Source organism: Cherax quadricarinatus, chromosome 51, assembly GCF_038502225.1.
Source record: "Cherax quadricarinatus isolate ZL_2023a chromosome 51, ASM3850222v1, whole genome shotgun sequence".
Classification (NCBI taxonomy): domain Eukaryota; kingdom Metazoa; phylum Arthropoda; class Malacostraca; order Decapoda; family Parastacidae; genus Cherax; species Cherax quadricarinatus.
In genome coordinates, this window is record NC_091342.1 from 11938510 (window position 1) to 11952560 (window position 14051).

The following is a 14051-nucleotide window of genomic DNA, read 5'->3' on the forward strand; positions in this document are numbered from 1 at the left end:
TCCAGCGAGGAGTAGAGTAGTATTAATTCCAGTAGTTATCAGCAGTAAGAATACTTAGGAAGCTAGGAAGTCCTCTCCCAATGTGAACATGGAACAGGATAATAACCAGCAATAATTGATACTTAAATCCAGACACACACACACACAAGGCGAGTATTACTATAAGCTAGGTGGCGGGACAAACTTTTAAGGGCAACATTGTAAGACGGTGCGAGGGTCAAGTCCCAGGAGGGTAGTGGTCAGGTCACAAGAAGTTGCGGCCAGTCATTACACCGCACAAGACACAAACACACACACACACACACACCAATTCACATACACACACACACACACACACACACACACACACACAACACACACACACACACAACACACACACAACACACACATAACACACACACATACATACAACAACGAGTCATGGTACGTAATGATGTATCACAGTGGGCACCTGTGACGAGCGGGGTCCCACAGGGGTCGGTCCTAGGACCAGTGCTATTTTTGGTATATGTGAACGACATGATGGAAGGGTTAGACTCAGAAGAGTCCCTGTTTGCAGATGATGTGAAGTTAATGAGGAGAATTAAATCTGATGAAGACCAGGCAGGACTTCAAAGAGACCTGGACAGACTGGACACCTGGTCCAGCAAATGGCTTCTCGAATTTAATCCTGCCAAATGCAAAGTCATAAAGATAGGGGAAGGGGACAGAAGACCACAGACAGAGTATAGGCTAGGTGGCCAAAGACTGCAAACCTCACTCAAGGAGAAAGATCTTGGGGTGAGTATAACACCAAGCATGTCTCCGGAAGCACACATCAATCAGATAACTGCTGCAGCATATGGGCGCCTGGCAACCCTGAGAACAGCATTCCAATACCTTAGTAAGGAATCGTTCAAGACACTGTACACCATGTATGTCAGGCCCATACTGGAGTATGCAGCACCTGTTTGGAACCTGCACTTGATAAAGCACGTCAAGAAACTAGAGAAAGTACAAAGGTTTGCCACAAGGTTAGTTCCAGAGCTAAGGGGAATGTCCTATGAAGAAAGATTAAGGGAAATCGGCCTGACGACACTGGAGGACAGGAGGGTCAGGGGAGACATGATAACGACATATAAAATACTGCGTGGAATAGACAAGGTGGACAAAGACAGGATGTTCCAGGGAGGGGACACAGAAACAAGAGGCCACAATTGGAAGTTGAAGACACAAATGAGTCAGAGGGATATTAGGAAGTATTTCTTCAGTCATAGAGTTGTAAGGCAGTGGAATAGCCTAGAAAATGACGTAGTGGAGGCAGGAACCATACACAGTTTTAAGACGAGGTTTGATAAAGCTCATGGAGCGGGGAGAGAGAGGGCCCAGTAGCAACCGGTGAAGAGGCGGGGCCAGGAGCTAAGACTCGACCCCTGCAACCACAAATAGGTGAGTACAAATAGGTGAGTACACACAACATACACACACAACACACACACACACACACACACATTGCCAGACTCACACACACACACATACATTGCCAGACTCACACATACACTCCCCCCCTCCCCCACCGACATCTCACTCCTTCACCTGATCCCTCCCCTCCCTCTTTCACCCTCTGCCTCCCCACCTCTCCCTCCTTCCCCCTCTACCTCTCCCACTTGCTTCTCCCTCCTTCCCACCCCCCCTCCTCACTACTCTCCCACATAGCCACAGTTCCTCCACTACCTCCCCCCCCCCACACTCTGATATACACAATACTAACCTAACATACAGAATTACATAGGTTTCCCACTCTGAGGCAATCAGGATAAAACAAAAATGGGTTGCCAGAGAGCAACAAGAAAAACCAAGGGACAGGAGGAGGAAACTGCAAAGGAAGATTGGGCAGCAGAGCTCACAAAAAGGGAACATGAATGGGAAAAGAAACTAGAAGAACTTAGCATGAGAATGGAAGAGAGGATAGACATGGAAAACAGGAAGTGGGAGGAGCAAGTCAAAGCAGCAGAGGCCAGGATACAGAGTTTAGAAGAGGAACTGAAAAGTCTTAAACAGCCTAAAGAACTAAAGAACATTTTGGGATTGACAACAGAGACTGCTACCTCAGTCACAAATAATGGAACTGTAGGGAAAGGAGGAAAACTGCATGTAGAAGCTCAATCAGTGGAGACTAGTAAATGAAAGAGCTAAGCCATATGTGGAGGCCCTAACAGACCACAGCAGAGCCCAGGGAAAGCCGAGAAGGGAAAATGACAGGCCACTGAGCCCAAGTACATTAGCTAGTGAAAATGAAGAAAGGAAAGCTGAAATGGAGGAAATCAAATTGAATGAGGGGATACACAGGGATATGCAGTGGGAGAATGAAAGGGTGAGGTCAGTCTTTGTGTATGGGCTCCAGGAAGTTGAAGGGGAAACATATGAAGCAAGAAAACAAGGGGAAAAAAAAGCAATTGAAAGCATCATGAAAGCAATAGGAGAAGACGACATGACCCAGCTGGAAAATTTTCGGAGAATAGGGGGGTTTGTAAAAAAAGAACCCGGCCAGTGAAAGTGACCTTCAAGGCAGAATCGACTCGGAACAGGATCCTGCAGGAGAAAGCACGATTAAGGGACATGCCGGCATACAGGAAGGTGTATCTCGACCTCGACAGAACACAAGCAGAAAGGCAGAAACTGAGAGAGATGGTACAAAGGCGAAAGGAGGAAAGAGAGGGGATGGAGAAGACAGACAGGAGATCCCAGACACAGGAAGATCAAAAACAGCCTCCCTCACAACTTCCTATAGAAGCCTCCCAACCAGGTCAACCCCAGTGCAACCAAACACTCTAAACCAAAACACCCATGCCACATCCAATGCCCCCACCCACTGCATTACAAACTCCACCCCCACAGCAACCACCCATAGTTCCTTATCAGGTCACCCACTTCCCCAACCCCAATACACCTCCCAGACCACAATCTTAGAAAAGAAGTTGAAGGTGTGGTATACAAATGCAGATGGAATAACAAATAAGTATGAGGAGTGGCACGAAAGAATCAAGGAGACATCCCCAGACATAATAGCACTCACAGAAACAAAACTCACCAGAATAATAACAGATTCAATCTTTCCATCCGGATATCAAATTCTCAGGAAAGACAGAGGGAGGAGAGGGGGAGGAGGAGTTGCACTGCTCATTAAAAACCAGTGGGGGTTTGAGAAAATGGAAGGAATGGACGGCACGGGCGAAAGGGACTACTTAGTAGGAACAATCCAGTCTGAGGGACATAAGGTGATAATTGCAGTAATGTACAACCCACCACAGAACTGCAGGAGGCCAAGAGAAGAATACGATGAGAGCAACAGAGTAATGGTCGACACACTAGCCGAGGTGGCCAGGAGAGCACACATGGGGGGAGCAAAGTTACTAGTTATGGGTGATTTCAATCACAAGGAGATTGACTGGGAAAACCTGGAGCCCCATGGGGGTCCCGAAACATGGAGAGCAAAGATGATGGATGTGGTACTGGAAAACCTCATGCATCAACATGTTAGACACACTACGAGAGAGAGAGGAGAGGATGAACCAGCAAGACTGGACCTTGTATTCACCTTGAGTAGTTCTGACATCGAGGATATCATGTATGAAAGGCCCCTGGGAGCTAGTGATCATGTGGTTCTGTGCTTCGACTACATAGTTGAGCTCCAAGTGGAGAGAGCAGCAGGAATAGGGTGGGAAAAACCAAACTACAAAAGGGGGAACTACTCAGGCTTGAGGAACTTCTTTCAAGACATTCAGTGGGAGAGGGAACTGACAGGAAAACCAGTACAAGAAATGATGGACTATGTGGCAACAAAATGCAAGGAGGCAGAGGAGAGGTTTGTTCCCAAGGGAAACAGAAATAATGGGAAGAACAGAACGAGTCCTTTGTTCACCCAAAGGTGTAGGGAGGTAAAAACTAGGTGTACTAGAGAATGGAAAAGGTACAGAAGACAGAGAACTCAGGAAAATAAAGATATTAGCCGAAGAGCCAGAAACGAATATGCACAGATAAGAAGGGAGGCTCAGCGGCAATACGAAAATGACAGCATCGAAAGTCAAGACTGACCCGAAGCTGTTGTACAGCCACATCAGGAGGAAAACAACAGTCAAGGACCAGGTAATCAGACTGAGGAAGGGTGATGGGGAATTCACAAGAAACGACCGGGAGGTATGTCAGGAGCTCAACACGAGATTTAAAGAAGTATTTACAGTGGAAACCAGTAGGACTCCAGGAAATCAGAGCAGGGGGGTGCACCAGCAAGTGCTGGATGAGGTACATATAACCAAGGAGGAGGTGAAGAAGCTGCTATGCGAACTTGACACCTCAAAGGCGGTGGGACCAGACAACATCTCTCCATGGGTCCTTAAAGAGGGAGCAGAGATATTGTGTGTACCATTAACAAAGATCTTCAACACATCATTTGAAACTGGGCAACTCCCTGAGGTATGGAAGATGGCAAATGTAGTCCCAATTTTTAAAAAGGGAGACAGACATGAGGCACTAAACTACAGACCTGTATCACTAATGTGTATAGTATGCAAGGTCATGGAGAAGATCATCAGGAGGAGAGTGGTGGAGCACCTGGAAAGAAACAAGTGTATAACTGACAACCAGCATGGTTTCAGGGAGGGAAAATCCTGTGTCACAAACCTACTAGAGTTTTATGACAAGGTGACAGAAGTAAGACAAGAGAGAGAGGGGTGGATCGACTGCACTTTTTTGGACTGCAAGAAGGCCTTCGACACAGTTCCTCACAAGAGGTTACTGCAAAAGCTAGAGGATCAGGCACACATAACAGGAAAGGCACTGCAATGGATCAGAGAATACCTGACAGGGAGGCAACAACGAGTCATGGTACGTGACGAGGTGTCAGAGTGGGCGCCTGTGACAAGCGGGGTTCCACAGGGGTCAGTCCTAGGACCTGTGCTGTTCTTGGTATATGTGAATGACATAACGGAAGGGATAGACTCAGAAGTGTCCTTGTTTGCGGATGATGTGAAGTTAATGAGAAGAATCAAATCGGATGAAGATCAGGCAGGACTACAAAGAGACCTGGACAGGCTACAAGCCTGGTCCAGCAACTGGCTCCTTGAGTTTAACCCTGCCAAATGCAAAGTCATGAAGATTGGGGAAGGGCAAAGAAGACCGCAGACACAATATAGTTTAGATGGCCAAAGTCTGCAAACCTCACTCAAGGAAAAAGATCTGGGGGTGAGTATAACACCGAGCATATCTCCTGAGGCGCACATCAATCAGATAACTGCTGCAGCATATGGGCGCCTGGCAAACCTACGGATAGCATTCCTATACCTCAGTAAGGATTCGTTCAAGACTCTGTATACCATTTACGTCAGGTCCATACTGGAGTATGCAGCACCAGTTTGGAATCCACACCTAGTCAAGCATGTCAAGAAATTAGAGAAAGTGCAAAGGTTTGCAAGAAGACTAGTCCCAGAGCTACGGGGATTGTCCTACGAAGAAAGGTTGAGGGAAATCGGCCTGACGACACTGGAGGCCAGGAGGGTCAGGGGAGACATGATAACGACATATAAAATACTGCGCAGAATAGACGAGGTGGACAAAGATGGGATGTTCCAGAGATGGGACACAGACACAAGAGGTCACAATTGGAAGTTGAAGACTCAGATGAATCAAAGGGATGTTACGAAGTATTTCTTCAGTCATAGAGTAGTCAAGCCGTGGAATAGCCTAGAAAGTGAAGTAGTGGAGGCGGGAACCATACATAGTTTTAAGGCGAGGTATGATAAAGCTCATGGAGCAGGGAGAGAGGACCTAGTAGCAATCAGTGAAGAGGCAGGGCCAGGAGCTATGACTCGACCTCTACAACCACAAATAGGTGAGTACACACACACACACACACACACACACACACACACATATACACATACACACATACACACACACATACACACACACACACACACACACACACATATATATATATATATTTTTTTTTTCATCAAGTCGGCCATCTCCCACCGAGGCAGGGTGACCCAAAAAAAAGAAAATCCCCAAAAAGAAAATACTTTCATCATCATTCAACACTTTCACCACACTCACACATTATCACTGTTTTTGCAGAGGTGCTCAGAATACAACAGTTTAGAAGCATATACATATAAAGATACACAACATATCCCTCCAAGCTGCCAATATCCCAAACCCCTCCTTTAAAGTGCAGGCATTGTACTTCCCATTTCCAGGACTCAAGTCCGACTATATATATATATATATACATATATATATATATATATATATATATATATATATATATATATATATATATATATATATATATATATATATAAATATATATATATATAAATATATATAGATATATAATATATATATATATATATATATATATATATATATATATATATATATATATATATATATATATATATATATATATATATATATTTTTTTTTTTTCAACAAGTCGGCCGTCTCCCACTGAGGCAGGGTAACCCAAAAAAGAAAGAAAATCCCCAAAAAGAAAATACTTTCATCATCATTCAACACTTTCACCACACTTGCACATTATCACTGTTTTTGCAGAGGTGCTCAGAATACAACAGTCTAGAAGCATATATATATATATATATATATATATATATATATATATATATATATATATATATATATATATATATATATATATATATATATATATATATATATATATAGTATATATATATAAAAATAGAAATAGTATAAAAATATATATATATATATATAATCTATATATATATAAATATATAATATATATATATATATATAATATATATATATATATAATATATATATATATAATATATATATATATATAATATATATATATATATATAATATATATATATATAATATATATATATATATATCTATATATATATATATATATATATATATATATATAATCTATATATATATATAAATATATCAAATATATATATATATATATATATACAGGAAGGCCCCGCTTTACGGCGTTTCACTTTACGGCGTTCCGCTAATACGGACATTTCAAATTATGACCAAAACTCACTATACGGCTCCCCCCACCTGACTTTCTAATACGGTCACCGTGCCCCACCCTGTTTGTTTACATTCTCCATGAGCTCAGTAAGCACTAAGTCTCTCCATTTTGTCTGGAAACTCCAAAATTTCAAATGTTTTTAAAAGTTATTTCATATTTTATATATACTCTGATAATTATACTTATGTATACCTGTACCTAAATAAACTTACATACATCAAGTCATTTAAATGTCGTATATTACGTTAATATACACATTTTCATTAATCCATCCATGATATTTTTTTCAAAATTATATAATAAACACGATGCATAACATATAAATAAGATAAATACACCCCACAGTAGAATAAATAAACATAAATGTGAGATGTGAGCAGACGACTTCCACAAGTGACGCCATAATAACAATAGTCACCGAGTCTCATTAAATGTCGTATATTACGGTAATATACACATTTTCATTAATCCATCCATGATATTTTTTTCAAAATTATATAATAAACACGATGCATAACATATAAATAAGATAAATACACCCCACAGTAGAATAAATAAACATAAATGTGAGCTGTGGTAGCAGACGACTTCCACAAGTGGTGATAATAACAATAGTCACCGAGTCTCATTAAATGTCGTATATTACGGTAATATACACATTTTCATTAATCCATCCATGATATTTTTTTCAAAATTATATAATAAACACGATGCATAACATATAAATAAGATAAATACACCCCACAGTAGAATAAATAAACATAAATGTGAGATGTGAGCAGACGACTTCCACAAGTGACGCCATAATAACAATAGTCACCGAGTCTCATTAAATGTCGTATATTACGGTAATATACACATTTTCATTAATCCATCCATGATATTTTTTTCAAAATTATATAATAAACACGATGCATAACATATAAATAAGATAAATACACCCCACAGTAGAATAAATAAACATAAATGTGAGATGTGAGCAGACGACTTCCACAAGTGACGCCATAATAACAATAGTCACCGAGTCTCATTAAATGTCGTATATTACGGTAATATACACATTTTCATTAATCCATCCATGATATTTTTTTCAAAATTATATAATAAACACGATGCATAACATATAAATAAGATAAATACACCCCACAGTAGAATAAATAAACATAAATGTGAGCTGTGGTAGCAGACGACTTCCACAAGTGGTGATAATAACAATAGTCACCGAGTCTCATTAAATGTCGTATATTACGGTAATATACACATTTTCATTAATCCAGCCATGATATTTTTTTCAAAATTATATAATAAACACGATACATAACATAAAAAGATGATAAATACACCCCACAATAGAATAAATAAACATAAATATAAGATGTGGGAGCCTGGTTTGTTTACTCTGTGCCTGGCCTGTCACCTCTCATGTACTCATTCTTTCTCTCTCTCATTTATTCGTTTTATCTCATTTACTTACTCCTGACCCTACATTAAGACTACAAATATTTTAAGGTAAGTAATGAGTGAACTGTATATACATTTTATCGCTCTGGGATGCTTAAATATCATAGAATAGTATGTGTGGGTGGGGTGGCCTGGTGAGGTAGCCTGGCTATTACAATACATACCACACTTGATTTCTTACAATAAATACTACTTGTCTCACCCTAGATTAAGACTATAAATATTTTAAGGTAAGTAATGAGTGCACTATGTGTGTATTGTACCTTTTTATTGTTTTTTGATGCCTGGTTCTATTGCTAACTTAATATATGTTAGTGTAAACTTGTTATCTAGTGTTTGTATGCATTTATAAGTGGAAAAAAAGGGTGTTCCACTTTACGGCGATTTCCGCTTTACGGCGGTAGCCTGGAACCTAACCCGCCGTATAAGTGGGGCCTTCCTGTATATGAGTTTGTGTGATGACTGACTGACTTGACTGATTAACTGACTTGACTGATTAACTGACTGGACTGATTTAGTGACTGACTGACCTGACTGATTTAGTGACTGACTGACCTGACTGATTTAGTGACTGACTGACCTGACTGATTTACTGACTGACTGACTGACTTGACTGATTTACTGACTTAAGTCAGTAAATCAGTCAAGTCAGTCAGTTAGATTTTTTCACTGAAGAGGACCCTGAAACGGTGTCTAGAGCAGCTGATGCCTTACCGTCAGTTGTATAATGTACTGCGGGGAAAAACAAAACAGAACTTCATTACAGAATTTATGCACACTCCAGTACAACCATCAACTTCAGTACCAGAACTTCTACCATCCACCTCAGCCCAGTAAGGCCACAGCATAACTCTCCACTGTCTTCACAATCAAACACAAACACCAGCACCCACAATTTAAGGGAAGAAATACTATTATTTCTGTTGCATTTGTAGTCTTAAGCAGTAAAAATAACATAATACATCATGACAATGAATTACAATTACATATTCACTTTTATTTTTGTATGATCTGGAGGTCAAAAAAAAAAGTTGTTTGGCTTTTTTGGGGCTCCTAGGAATGAAACCCTATTTTTCCTATAAATTCTTCAGTTTATCTTATATGGCATTTTCAGGAACATAACTACTGTATAATATAACAGTCTACTGTATATGATAGTGTAAACATGTTACCAGGCATTTATATGCATTTAAAGTGATAAAAAAAAAAGGGTATGTCACTTTACAGCAATTTTCGCTTTATGGCAGTAGCCTGGAACCTAACCTGTAATATAAGCAGGGGCCTCCTGTACATCTTTTAATCTTTTTTTTTTGTGTGTGTTATCATAATGAACAATAACAATTAAGCTTAGTAATATAGATGCAGCAAGGAGTGTTTCCCTACTAACTCAGCCTACAAAAGTGGGAACAGTTATACATGTACTGCTATGTATATCACCCCTGGAAACTCAGCAAGTACAAAAATCAGTAAACAATCAAGAACAATTTATGTAATGTAGGTGTTTTTATGCCCACTTTCTAGGATTTAGTATATAATTATTAATGAGTACAATACTGTATATACATTTATTTATTACAAATTTTGTTTTAAGTTATTAATGTGCTCTTTCAATACATACACTGTTGCAAACACCATTGTTTTATTCTGAGACAAAGTGTGTCTGTGTTAATGTGTGTGGAAGGAAAAACACAGATTCACAAATACAGTAATATGTACTTAGGCAGAAGAAGATCCCTGATGGAAGCTGAAGGGCACAAATGCAGGACACATTGTTCCTTGAGCACCATGTGTGTCACATAACTCTCAATATCACAAGTCTTCAACCCACACAATCCACAAATAAACCAGTCGGCTGTATACTGACTACCTTCCACACCTAGAAAGACGAAAGTCAACATTAGTTCTTCTAAGTGAGATGCTGTATTTCATTAACAGAACATCCATTATTAACAAAGACTTGGACCCAGTATCCTTGTGCCATACCACATGACTTCCTCAGATGGAAGAGCCCAGCTTAAGAAACTGTGATATGGGATATGTCTAAAATTTTTCTAGCTTGTCCATATGCTTTTCTTAGGTATGGACAATATACTAAAGTGGAGGAATTACATTATAAATTGTAATATTTTTCACTTACTTGTGCTGGTCTCCTCATAAATGTGACTTTCCATAAGTGGTTGCTGATGTTCTCCCATTGTTGTAGCTCATACGGTAATTCTTGGGAGAAAATTATCACATTATTATTATTATTTTTACTAATCAACTGTCTCCTACCAAGATAAGGCAATCTGAAATCAAACAGGAAAAAAAATCATCATTCACTCAATCAGTCATGGCAAAAATTTGCTGACATCACAATTCAGATCATCCTCTGAACTGCAGCATCCCTATCTGTTCTTCAGAGAGAAGACACTGCCTGTTATTACTGTTGCTATTATTTATTTATTTATTTATTTATTTATTTATTTAGTAATTTGAGCATACATACAGAGGTACAAAAAAAATACAGGTAAGAGCAGCATGCCAAAGCCACTTATATGCATAGCATTACGGGCTGGCTTAAAATTAACTTAAGATTAACTAAGCAATGATGAAATCAGTGATAAGACATTTTTGTAAACAGATAACTATAAAGCACAAATGAGTATTACAATGACAGGTCATATGGTTGCATGCATTGCTGTACATTCAGTCGAATGGAGTATTCTGTTAGATTGGGTTTTAGGTTTAACATTTATGTGATATAATTGTGAGAAACATTTAAGATATACAATTTATAAGGTTCAGTTATTCAGTATTTATTTGGTTTTGGGTGAGTAAGTGATCTTTGAGAAGAGACTTGAATTTATTATTATTATTATTGTTGTTGTTGTTGAAATAGGGAAGCACTAAACCCTGGGAGGTCATACAGCACTGGAAAATAAGAGGAAATCAGATCTGATCCAAGAAATGGGAGGGTACAAGTATTTTGAGGAGAACCACCAATGCTATTACTTCTTGTTTTGAAAACTGTATATACAGCCTACTTTTTCCTGGTTTTGACTACATAGGCATTATTACTGATGTCTTCGAAAAATAGGAAAAAGTAAGTCATGTCTCCTCTGTAAGGTTTGCCACTGGTGTCTTGAAGATCACTAGGTCAAACTCATACCATACTCACTAATGCCCTCTTTCTTTAAAAATCCTTCTCAAGGGACATGACTTCATGCCAAGGGCTCTTGATCCAAGAAACTGGACCTATACTCCCCTTCCTTGGATCAAACCAGACTGCCTTCCATTCCTCAAGTGCAATATGTCCCCTTACACATTTAGCTCTTCCTGATTATGAGAATCTAAATTACTGATCTGACATTTTTATTTCTGTTTTACCAATTTCCACCACAGTACAAAAAATTTGCTTGTATTCTGCATCCTGTTTTCATTCTGAGATCAATCATTCTGCATTAAAAGGGTTGGAATTTGTCCTTGTTAAATATCAGACTCAATCTGTGTAAAAACTCAATGCTCATAAAAGGCCCTAAGACCCAAAACTCCTTGCCTGAAGCATTGAACAGTCCCTTATCAGCCAAATGATTCAGAGCTATTGGTAAATAGCACCTCATCCCCTAAATGTAAGAGAGACACCAATATGCTATGTTAAACAAAAACCAGCTTTCATCCAATTCTGTCCTCCTTCCAGCCTTCTTTCAACTCCCATATATAATTGGTAATAAACCTGGTTCCATTCTGGAGTGCATGCAGCCAGCAGTTACAGCCTGGATGATCAGGCTCTGATCCACCAGGAGGCCTGGTCACAGACCGGGCCGCGGGGGCGTTTACCCCCAGAACTCTCTCCAGGTAACTCTATTTGTACTGTAATCTCCATTTAGTCACTATTCAATGTTTATTCAATCACTCCACAAAACTGAAGATCATTGAATCAGTTTCAATAAGTAATTCTTTGGTAATTGACCATTTGTCATTAGCTTCCTTTCTTACTGTACTTATGATTGTAGTTAATAACTTGATAGTCTATATCAAGTTATTAAGTAACATGCAGGCCTTATAATTGGTTTCCCAAAAATGCCACTAACCATGCACTGCATAATTAGTATATTTCTTTTGTGCCTACATTATTTGTATGGCATAAAGAAATAAATATTCTAATTATTAGGGCTCTGGTGGCCTGGTGGCTAACACTCTCGCTTCACACGGCGAGGGCCTGGGTTTGATTCCCAGCCAGAGTAGAAACATTGGGCGTGTTTCTTTCCACCTGTTGTCTATGTTCCCCATCAGTAAAATGGGTACCTGGGTGTCAGTCGACTGGTGTGGGTCGCATCCTGGGACACTGACCTAATTTGCCCGACATGCTGAGCATAACAAGGGGCTTTCTATATAGTAGTATGTCATTGTTGTCAGCTAGGCCTATGTACCATGTACATGTACTTGTAGTAAATAAAGTAGTAGCAGCAGCCTGTTAATGTTATGGAGTTGTCTACTGAAGCAAATTTCAGTATGTTTATCTACATCTGCTATGAGGATGAAAATCAATAAAGATACTTTGTCTTGATGTAGCTGCTGAACACTTTTTGCTAAGATATCATTACATTAATAGGAGAGCGCTAAACCCATAGGGGTAATATGGCACCTAGAGAATGGATGGCATAAAGTCTTTATTCAAGGAATTGTAAGAGAGATCAAATTCCTTAGGTCAAGAGCCCCTTACCAGCATCAAGAAACTTTCTTGAAAGGAACCAAACCTAACCCATCTAACCTAACCTAAAATAACCCAACTTAACCTTACTCCACCACTGGTAGGTATGCATCTTTGTTTACATTCAGCCAGGCATATGCCATAATTTAATACTAAATGTTGCTTGGCTCAAAAGTACTGCAAACCCAAAATAAATGTACTATTTTCGCTAATATCTCCCAAAATAACAATTTCCACAAGAAATATTTACAAATTCTGTGACGTACACAGGTTGTATGTATTACATAATGTAAACTAATGACAGAGTTGCGCTGAGTAGTAGTCGTAAACTATAGGTCGACAAAGTATCTTACCTGGCAGCTGTCTCCAACAGAGGAAAATTACTTAATTACGTATATAGCCGCCATATTGAATTTATTATTATACTCGCGTGCACAAGATCACACTAAAATTAGTTAATTAGGAGCAAGTATAAATAAGAAACATATACAACAAAAGCCTAAGCATATTTTTCCACTTGAAGCTTGTCTTCTTTAGTATGCTGTAAAATTTTCCTATACACTCCACGTCCAATGGATGTCCTAAATGTGAAAATATTTAGTTAAGTCTTGACACCATAATGAGCTTTATGAGTAATGCATCTTTTAATGCTTACCGAAGCTTAAGGCTAATATGTAGATATATATATACAAGTATATACATTAGCTGCTTGGACAAATGTATTTTAAGTAGAAAGGCAGCATATCTTTTAGCCAGGAAACTGAAGACTTTTCAAAATAAGAAACAGCTGATCAGCCCATTGAGAGACGCAAGGCTCCCCAACCTTCAT

General features: G+C 39.0%; 1 protein-coding gene across 5 annotated transcripts in view; it reads right to left on the reverse strand.

The window, feature by feature from the left end:
- The window catches only part of LOC128694664 (transcription factor E4F1-like), a 68521-nt gene extending 54496 nt beyond the window's left edge, over positions 1-14025 (reverse strand). Inside the window, exons 1-3 of one of the 5 annotated variants that reach the window (XM_070095849.1) lie at positions 13878-14024; positions 10667-10746; positions 10246-10405 (exon numbers count right to left, since the gene is read on the reverse strand). In XM_070095849.1, the coding sequence (XP_069951950.1) occupies positions 10246-10405; positions 10667-10724 (218 nt within the window). In that variant the 5' untranslated portion in view covers positions 10725-10746; positions 13878-14024. Of the gene's footprint in view, positions 1-10245; positions 10406-10666; positions 10818-13575; positions 13820-13877 lie in introns of those variants that run through there. The other 4 variants (XM_070095850.1, XM_053784867.2, XM_070095851.1 and 1 more) reach the window with 4 other exon arrangements.
- Between the last annotated feature and the right edge of the window lie 26 nt (positions 14026-14051).